The sequence below is a fragment of the Cygnus olor genome, chromosome 2, assembly GCF_009769625.2.
Source record: "Cygnus olor isolate bCygOlo1 chromosome 2, bCygOlo1.pri.v2, whole genome shotgun sequence".
In the NCBI taxonomy this organism is placed as follows: Eukaryota; Metazoa; Chordata; class Aves; order Anseriformes; family Anatidae; genus Cygnus; species Cygnus olor.
The window spans coordinates 92,718,631-92,729,194 of NC_049170.1; the positions used below are offsets into that span (position 1 = coordinate 92,718,631).

A 10,564-nucleotide genomic window follows, 5' to 3' on the forward strand; every position below is an offset into this window, starting at 1 on the left:
ATTATCCAAGGGTTGACCTCTGTATTAGTAGAATTTGTCCCAGTTTGTTTGCAGTAGAAATGTCTTTTTTCCTGTAAAAACTTCTGTCTCTTAACTGGTGTCCATTGTAGTAACTGGATTTTCATTATCCAATTACATCTTCTAGCTTTTATTAAGAATGAACCACAGCTTAGGTTTCCTATGTAATATTTGACTTTGGAGTGTAAATGACCTGTAGCCAGCAGCACTTTCTTCTTGTTGAAGAGCAGTTTCCTGAAGATGCTTTTCACTTCCATTTTGATGAAAGATGCATTCACAGAACAGAACCGACAAAGGCAAACTCAAGCTTTGTTTCTTCTGTACGCTAGTCGGGCAATGCAGGATGTGGCCTTCAATGTATGTATTTGTAACTTAGCTTCTTTAACGTGACAGCAGAAAATTGGCATCGTGAAATTCTGTTTGAAGTCTGCGCATCAACTTCCATATTCAATTTTGTCACATGTACAAGTGATTTGGGAAACTGCTGCTGTCACAGGACAGCTGAAAGCCAGTGGGATGTACTTTCACCTCATTTGTTACCACCACTAATGAAGGTGAAGCAGGGCCGATTCGCCCTTCGGTTGTACCTGGGCAAGTACACCAGGGAGGGAGTGTGGGTGGCTGCCACCAACACCAGTACTGAGCCCCTGGGATCTATTCTCCCTGCTGGTGCAGGACAACGCGCACAGTGCTTAGACTAAAATTCCAACCATATCCACTGGAATTGTTTTTAATGCAAGGTAGGCAAAATTGGAATCAATGAAACACAGAGTCCTGCATTATCTTTCCATATGCCTCCCTCCCAAAATAAAACTGAGTTAGAGATATGAAAAAATCCAACTGTATAAACAGAGTTTTTTTAAAAACAACTGAGGTATCACTACACAACTCCTGTATGGATGTATGCTGGAGTTGGATTCACCGTTTCAGTGATAGCAACAAGCATTCCTGATGTAAGCAAGCCCCCCTGTGCGAGTAGATTGCAAGCAGCACTGTAACAGTGCAAGGATGCTGTGCTCCCCGCATAGAAAGATTCTGCTGTTGAGGTTAGAAAAGGAGCAGCTCATCCATGGGGCAGACAAACATCATGGAACTGAGAGCAAGAAAACCAAAGTTTTATGTTCTACAAGCGGGTCTGCATTTCACACATTTGCCCTCCTCCCCCCCAGCCCATCAGAGACAATGTTGCACCTTCCAACTTATAAGCAAATGTACCTGTGGAACTAATAACACAAGAGCCCTTTTTCTTTTGAGGGGACGAGAGGAGCTTGATGCTCAAGCTTTTCCCCCTCCTCCACTCTCCTCTCTACAGCTCAGAGCAGCTTCAGGTATCCTTTAACCTCACCTTCAGCAGCACAGCTTTGGGAAGCTTTACTCCAACATCATCACCCTTCTCTAGTGCTCGTTTATTGCTTTTGTGCTGGCCATCACACGATGGGCAGGCCTTCTGGTCATTACCTTCTGCTGGCCATAAAGAGACCAGGGGCTGTTTCTCTCAAAGCTGCAGATAAGTCTAAGATGAGAAAATGTGAGGTTCTCCCATGCCCCGAGTAGGGCAACCACTCCTCCCGCCCCATCCTTTTGCAAGGAGCTGGGCTACACCTGCCCCCTGACCCTGCACAACCCGGCTGCCTTCAGCCCATAGCGCTTATGGGAGCTACGCAAGCGACCCAGCACAGCGCCTTGGCTGGAAAGCTTCTCCCAGTCCTGATTTGACTTATTAAGTGGCGAGTCCCCTGCTAGGCAGGTCCTCTGTGCAGCTGGGTGGTGGCTGGCTCCCTCTGCTGTTGCTGTTGCTATCTCTCGCTCACCTCCAGAAAAGGACCAGGAGCTTGACAAGTTCCTTTTCTGAAAAAAGAAAACAAACTCGGAATTAATGCAGGTATAAGTGTAGCTGGTGAAGATTTGTTAACCCACAGTCCCATTTACAAGCTAGGCTGTGATACCTCCCTAGCTGCCCACGTGCAAAATGCATACTGAAAGTGGCATTTACCAGATTGCTTGCTGACCCAAAGCACTGTGCACAAGACGCCACAAACGTGTCAAAATAAGGATTTAACTAGGCAAACATTGCTATCTGAATACAACAAAACAAAACGTGCCCTTGGAATTAGCATATTTTAATGTGTAAAAATGCAAAGACAAGCCAAAGTGCATGGGCCAAATTCATCTGGCCTGCCGATGGGTGGACTTACGGTAGAATCAATGTGGTTTGATACCTACCTCCTCCAAGGAGCCCTTCACTTCCTTGGACTAAGAGGTTGGGTCACTCTGAATTACCTTGTGCTCTCCGGGTCCATGTGATAATGTTTATGTTGTACTGATGTAATGCCTTGTCTGTCAGCCGATGGGTCATGTTAACTGTAATCGCTGTTACAAGCTCAGAAGGGATACCGCTGCTGTGGAAGCCGGGGTGTTTTCCAGTCTTCCTTTGTTCTAAGTTCCTTACAATTAGATTGCATAAATATTTTATTGTGATATTTAAAAAAAAAAAAAGTCTGGGGAAAGTACAAATCTAAGTGAACACACTGGCTAATCAGGTTTGTTTTATATGAAAAATGCACGCTGACCTCACAGTGAATTAAATGAGAGACTAACTTTGTGAAACAAAAACAAAAACTTGACGCCTTAGATGGGAACAGCAAACCATTGCTTAACAGCCTCTCATCCTAGCAAAATGACAAAGGATACCATTTCTGTCACAAAATTGACAAATTGAAAAAATTACCAAAACCCCCCGCGTCCCCCCCTTTCCAAAATACCGTAGACTTTGAAAAGCAAAATTCACCACATCAGTGCTGGGGAGTAAACTTCATAGTTCTTTTAAGTTTTCTTTTAAGTTTCGTTTTTTTCCATCTTTTTGCCATTACCCGCATTCCTTAGATTTCTTTTTCCATATGTAAAATAAACTAGCAAACCCCCTCCGCCCCCCCACCTCCTTTTATTTATTTATTTATTTTTGGAAAGAACTTTAGAGTCTCAGTAATTACTGTTTTCACCATCGAGTCATGAAAAACCCTTTTGTTATTTCTCTTCTTTAACACATAACATGTTCCTCCTTTGACCCTCATTTTCCCTTTTTTTCTCTCTCTTCCCTCCCCTCTCCCTCCCACCCGCCCGTCCCCCTCGCCCACCGATCTAACCCCCGCCCGTTCGTGTTGGCTCTCCCCTCTCCGTCCCTCCATCCCCTCCCTCCCTCCCGGCCCCACCACCCTGGCTGGACCCTCCCAACCTGTTTGTTCCTCTTCCTCTCTTCGTTTGCAGCTTAGAGATGGCTAAAGTCAGCACCCAGACCGCTTCCGTCACGACCCCTGTTGACCTCAACATGAACCTCTCTCAGTCTGCCACCCCTACCTCCACCCCCACCTCCATGGCCGTGCTGGCGGCTGCCTCCGCCGTTACCGTCAGTACCCCCCCTCCCCTACCAACTCTGCCAACCACCCACTATGCCGTTCCTGTCTCCAGTCTGCTTGGCATGAAAACTGTCCCACTCCTGGCACTAAATGCCGCGGCCGCCGCGGGGGCCACGGGGAGTTTGTCCGCTTACACTGCCAAAATTCCTTCGACGAGCGGGGTTAAGAAATCTGACCGCCAGAAGTTTGCTCCATATTGAAGGGATGAGACACAATGCAAGCTCTGCCAGCTCTACCAAGAGTCTGTGGTAGATCCTAGCTATCAAGGAAACAATATGGCATCTCTCATTTTCTGTTCAGTTGCTAGTGTTCACTGTTGCCAGCTCGGTCCGTCTTCCATCACCACTAACACCCAGGCGCCCGGCAGCAACTAGTTCCAACAGCCCCGCGCCGCCCCGAGGCCCGGCCCCACGCCGAGGCCTGCCCGCTAGCAGGGGCCAGGCAGTACCCGCTGTGGGCTGAGGAAAGCTCTTGGATTAAGAGGACTGGAAGACAACGAGAAATAAAATATATCTGCGTTAGGTGCCCGGGCCCTTCCACTGAGCTCTTTTGAGGGCACCACAATTTTCTGTGGGGCAGGAAACCATAATTCTGACCACTCCGCTTTAGGGAGGGAGAACAGGCTCCTTTTTTGTTTGTTGTTTTTTGGCACTCTGACATTTTGCCCTGCAAAATTGCCAACGTAGTACTCGTTTCTGTTGCCTGCTTAAGAGCAGGAACAAGCCCATTGCCCCCTCTCACAATTCCTTTCACGAAGCCCAAAGCACGCTCCCAGGCCAGACCCCATCCTGCCCCAACACGGCATCCTGCCAAAGCCCACGGCAGAAACCCCCGGGACTTTTAGGGGCACGCACGCTTCGCTCAGCCAGAATGAACCCACCAGTGTTCCCCCTAGGTTTCCGTACAACATAAAGTCCTGTTTAGCTCACCGCTAATTATGCTTTCAGACCGCGTTTTGGTTATGAATAAAATCTAGCGCCTGTCAAACAACACGCTAAGGTTGCTGCCTGGATAGATAACATCCCTTCGCAAGCACTTCATTATGTCCAGATTAATTAAAACCAGACACCTAAACTGAAGAGCGCTGGGTGATGTAACGGCTGGTTGCTAGCTGTTGGAACTAGTTTTTAACTGCATTTTCTGTTTGTCCATCCACCTTCTTTTTTAATTTCTGCTGCATAATTCAGTACTGCAATATTGTTTTCCTCACCACTTCCAAATCCAGAATCCCATTCGCCCGCCATGTCCATTCACTTTGCACTCCTTGGACACAAAGCTTTAACAATTGAACTGTATTCAGTGCATTTTAATATAAACTAAAAACACAATGCAAATGCAATACTTTTTAAAACATGGTATCTCAAAGTGTGTTATTATTATTGTATAGGGCTAAGTACGATTTCAGTATTTTGTGTCATTTTCTGTATTCTGTGGGCTTTTCTTCACCTTAGTACCTTTGCACTAAGTTTTGTCACTGTAACCATTTGTAGAGTTGCCATTGTTACAGTTTGCACTTATCCGAATGGGGTTTTTGGTTGTTTTAGTTGTGGCTTCTTTTTTTTTTTTTTTGGTTTGGTTTGTTGTTTTTTTTGTTGTTGTTGTTTTGTTCTTTTTTTTTTGTTCGTTTGTATATAATGAAGGAAAAACTGGAAATAATGTCAAGGTACCTCAGTTATTTGACAGCTCTAGAAACCTGCTGTAAAATTGTTCTGGACTATTGTAACTGTTTCAATAATTGAAATTTAAGGAAAGAAAAACAAAAAACAACCTGTGTGAGAAAACTTGCCTGCATTGAAATGCTGTGCTATGCTGGTTGTACTCAAATGTTATTTTTTTAATAGTGAGAAGATTTTTTTTCTTTTTTTTTGCCTTTTTTTTTGTTTTCTTTTCCTCGTTTTTGTTCCTACATTTTAGGCTGTCTTCAGAAGTTACTGGCCTGGGGGCTCTGTAATGTATCTCATCATGCCCTAGTGCATTAGCCACCAGACAGGACTTTTCCAAAGCCCCATGAGACAATGCTTTCTATGGACTAATCTACAGAGGAGTTTCTGCCATTTCTAACTTTCTTATTATTCTCAGACATCAAAAGAAAACACTTCTTTTACTCTTTAAGCAACTGTGCTTCCTAACTCTTGTGTTGCTCTCATTACTGTTCCAGTTTTAATACTGTTGTGGGTCATAACATAAAGGAAAGTTATTTTGGGGAATTAATTTTCATCGATGTTCATGCTTTGGCTAATCTGTATAAAAGCATGGGCCGTTAGTGTTCTAAACCGCTGTATTCAGCTAGAGACTTGACAGTAAATTAAATGAGACGTTTTTATAAATAAATTTTTTTCCTGATTTAAAAGAGACGTGGTAGCTTTGTGCATACAACTGTTGTGTTGTTTAAACTTTGTTCTTTGTAACCAAGTTGCTAATTTGTCATTTGAGAAACACTATTTTATGGATTGTCAAACTAAGGTCATAGACAAATTGCTTGTTTTCATTAATGATTAAAGGTTTCATATCATCACGCTTAAGGTCCCAGTGCTCATTGGGAAAGAGTGTAACAACTGTGCAATACTGCCAGTATTAGAAAGTACATTAGCACTTTCGTTGTCAGGGATGACGATTCTTCACATGATTAGATGGATCCAGACTGTGTAATTAGCACAGCAAGCAGGATTTCTACAAACCCTTTCTGTTTGTTTGTTTGCTTTTTTAAACAAAGCTGCTCCTGGAGTACTTCTCACACAGCATAGAAAAGACAGAATTTGGACTCTTGATAGAGGAAGCCACTGTTTTTTATCTCTCATATATTTTCCCATACTGATTTTAAGATCAGATATTTGGGGAAGAAAGTGAACAACAAAAGGACAAACTTGGGTACTGAGCATGGTGTTGTTAAGGCCCATCGTATTTTCCGATTCCCAGCAGCATTCAGTGACAAGGCTGCTCAAAAGCACCTTTCATAGGTCAAGTAAACAGGCCAGCAGCTGGAAGGAGCATTACGATTTGCCTAATTAAAAACGATTTCTCCCATCCTGCCCTGAAATACTGCTTGAGCCATTCAGCTCCTCCATTGGTGCTGCTGATCAAGTTCTTTCTTCACACCTAAGTGAAAGACGGGCTGGCTCCGAGCTGCAGCTGCATAGAGCACTTCTGCCCACCTCCTTTCTAGGGCACTGGCAATTCTTTCACGTTTACTTCCTTCTCCTGTGAAATTAGAGTTTTTGGCAGTGCAAGTGAGTAGCATCCTTAATGATGTGTAATTCTACAGCCTGCATCCCCTCTCTGCTAAGGCCTACACTTATCTCTTGGTACTTGGCCTGGGGTCCCAGTTCCCCTCACTGCCCTGGCTGGGTACTCGTGCAGTGTATTGCTCTTGCTTTCATTGGAAACTAGGGCGCAGAGAGCTGCCATGCACTGGGTCACGAGTCCGAGCCTGGAACTATGATACAAACAAGATGTGCATACAGACCTGGAAATGTGTAGAAGTTAACAGCTTTTTCCATACAGATGCAGCAACATCTCTTGACAATAAAACCTACGGAGAAAGATTAAGGAATGCCTCATTGCATCCCAGCACCCAGGAAGCACGTCCCAGTGTTGAATTAGCTACTCCAACCTCTGGGTTGCTTTCAACGATAGGCTGTACTACCAGCCTTCTCCCTGATAAAGTTTTGCGTTACTACTTCTTAAAATGTATTTAGTTCTTACTCTTGAAAAGAGTGCTGAAGCTGCTTTTGCAGGAAGGACATCTCTACCTTTTATTTCCTAAACAGAAAAAAAAATTAACTTATTGCATCTCAACACTAAGTAGGTCAGGGCTTTGGTCTCACAGTAAAGCTAGGGCAGCAGCAGCTCTGTCGTGTTTAGCATCTTTCACATAAATAATTCCCACACGCCTTGCAGAATTGGCTAGAACAGACTGAGATTTAAACTCGCTAGTTCTGAGGTACATTTGTGTATGGGATAAGCAGAGGTAAAATGAAGACGTGGACATAGGAAGAAAAAAAGGAAATCTTTTGAGAGCTTTTGCAAAAAACGACACAGGCAGAAATGTGATAAAATCTAGGCTGAGGACTCATTTTAATGCATTTTAGTTGGAAATGATTTCTAAATGGCAAGAAAAAGTTCCTAAATAGCTTTAATATGAAATGTGCAAGCAAAACACAAGAAGGTACATCTGGAGGAAAAAAACAATTAGAAATATTATTCAAGATAGAAAACTAAACCATTCATACCCAAAGGTAGATAAACAGAAGCATGTACCTGATACAAAAGGGTCACTTCCACACAACTGAGAGTTACCAATTGAAAGATGAAGCAAGCTCTGCAGCTGTCACATCATCAAATCATTACCTGAGTTCTGGCAAACATCTCAAACAAATTCAAGAAGTTGTCTTGTGCTTCTTTAGTGGAAAAAAAAAGGAAAGTAAGAATGCTGGCTGGAGTAGTCATCCAGAAGAAAACAAGTCAGAGGTATTCAGCCACATAACCAAGTCCACTGCTAACAGCCAGAGTGCTTTCTGTTCTCAGATATAGCCAGAAGGCATCTGTGGGCCCCAAGGTGCATAGATGTGGCAGTCATGGCTCCTAGGAAGTTAGCAGTATAACCATCAAGGCTGCCACAAATGTAGCCCAGGTCTTGCTGGGCTGCATGGGTGAGGAGTTTCTGTGGAGACACATAAAGCAGTGATAAAGCATGCACTGAACCACCCCACCTAAACCAGGCAGAAAATAGAGGCCTCCCTGTTTTTTTTTGTTTGTTCGGTTTTGTTTGTTTGTTTTTTGTTTTCCATTTTTAAATACTCAACAGCATGAAAAAAGAGTGCTTCTCTGGGATGGGAGAGATCCAAATTCAGTTTCTTCCAGTCCCAATCTCAGCTGAATATATTTCAGCACTAATTACATACTTGGAACAAGACCTTCCCCATCTCAGGTGAGCATTGTGATTATCAGACAAGAAAGCTGCATGCTCACTAGTTCAATCATTTTATAGTGCCACAACTTCTACAAGGAAGATGACAATTTTTAGGCTGCTCTACTAGACCACAGGAACTCTAAGTTCAAAGGACAGCATAGAGAAGAGATCTGAACACAGATCTTTTATATCCCGAAGTGCTGTAACTACCCATCAATTGCCCAAGACATTAGTGCCTCAGCTGTAGTTTTGGGAGGAAAGAATCTGGCTTAGATGTCTACACAAGGGAACCGCTTGCATTTCTTTTCCCAGTGAAAAGGCCAGGATAGTTCTAAGTCAAGTGATGAACAGGAGATGAACTTAGTAGGGATACAAGTACATGTTGCTTTTCTTGCCATTAAAGCGTATTTACTCCTTTGTTCCAGGAAAGAACACAGTAGTGTTGATTAAATTGTAATGTTTCTGCATCAACGGAGTGTGCTGTCACTACAGACAAGCACATGTCTCAAGACGATAGCTGAAACGAAAGAAGTGTTGTACTCATCTGGTGTTACCTAATGAAAGGGAATTTCTAAAGCACTTTATACTCACATCGTGGTTTTTAATGACAGCTACAGTGTGATGCCTACTGGTTGAATATCTGATTTCCTATTGCAAAAGTTCTTGATTATAATTCAAAAAAGAAAGTATTTGTAGGTTTTGAAAATATTTGAGTAATCTGACCTTTCCTCTTAAGAGCTATTTTTAACTCAGTGTTTCTGAGATGATAAAATGCAGAGAATTTAATTACAGTAGCTTGTAATAATGAAAACTTGTCTCACCTCAAATTGAGTTGATTGGCACGAGGACTGGCTGAAGTTAACATGAATGTTCTTTTTACCCAGTATTTATGCTTCTGAAGCAAATTTTAGAATTATATGTTTTACTGGAACAATTAGTCACATCAGCAAGTGACAATATTGTTTTAGCTTAGTTTGTTCCTGTCTTTTGTTTTTGTACAATCACTTTTGGGCTCTGCTGTACCAAATACAGAAGTAGCTATGGAAAAAGGGTCAAGTCATGACAGCAGCAGCTTCATGGTGGGAGAGAAGTTAACATTCAGGTTACCATTTGATTGTCTCCATTGGCAGAGACTAGTTAACTACCAATGACTGCCAGTACCAACCTGTGATTAGCTGCTCCTGGAAGAGAGTGGTACTTGCAACTGTCTCCTCCCTTAATTCCAATTCTGCAGTTTTCTAGAAGTTCTGGAGATCAGAGAATTAAAATAGTCTTCTGAATTCCACGGAGTTGAAAAGCAGAAGCAGTTCAAAAAAAAAAAAAAAAAAGCATCTCACAACATGGAAAAAGCCCCTGGCATATCAAGAGCTTCTTCCAAAACAGGTAAACCAAACATCTAGCTTTTCTCCTTATTACTTCATTAATAAACATATTTGAGGCAAATATATAGAAAGATCTCATCAGAACAAGGCTGTTTTCTGCCTTTAAAACCTCATTAACTTGTTTTAAAATTAGAATGTTTAAAATCCGTAAGTTAAGCTATTCCTTCACTTTACTTTTTGACAAAAATTACAGAATCGCAGAACGGCTGAGGTTGGAAGGGACCCCCGGAGGCCATTTGGTCCAACCCCCTGCTCAAGCAGGGCCACCTAGAACAGGTTGTCCAGTCAGCTTCTGAAGGAGCTGACTCCAAGGAGGGAGTCTCCAAAGCCTCTCTGGGCAACCTGTGCTAGTGCTGTCACCCTAATTAAACCCTAAAATTAAATCACACATTTTCCCTTGTTTTTTTCCAAAGTCCTCAGGTAGCCTAACAAATTTTAAGGTTTTTGAAAGTCAAAAATATGCTTCATTTTAAAAAAGAAAAAAAGCAACAAAAAAAACAAGGGGCACTTACCAAAGCTCAAAATACTTCTCTTTTCCATGTCCCAGCTTTGTCAAGTCCTTAGGTTCTTGTTTTTCACTTAATCCGTGTTTATCAGAACAGAAATCCATTTTAGATGCTCTCCTTTACTATCTTAGAAAAAAATCCAGGATTTAGAGCTAAATAAATGGTAATACGTTACCAGCTTCCAGTGCAGTACATTCCTCTCTGGCATTTTGTTACGCTTTCAGTTGGTTATGGAAATATTTAACCATTGTGTTTTCATCCCTCTGGCTTACAACATGTGACATATGTTACATTATGGCCACATTACAATAAGCAAAACAACTGATACTATAAAGA

General features: G+C 42.4%; 1 protein-coding gene across 25 annotated transcripts in view; it reads left to right on the forward strand.

The window, feature by feature from the left end:
• Positions 1-10,564, forward strand: part of LOC121065899 (poly(rC)-binding protein 3-like) — a 514,190-nt gene that overhangs the window by 499,501 nt on the left and 4,125 nt on the right. For 16 of the 25 annotated variants that reach the window (XM_040549036.1, XM_040549040.1, XM_040549041.1 and 13 more), the window contains one exon: positions 3,283-10,545. The exons of 6 other annotated variants lie outside the window; for them this stretch is intronic. In XM_040549036.1, coding sequence (XP_040404970.1) covers positions 3,283-3,631 — 349 coding nt within the window. In that variant the 3' untranslated portion in view covers positions 3,632-10,545. Of the gene's footprint in view, positions 1-145; positions 1,860-3,282; positions 10,546-10,564 lie in introns of those variants that run through there. 3 more of the 25 variants (XM_040549054.1, XM_040549055.1, XM_040549056.1) reach the window with 2 other exon arrangements.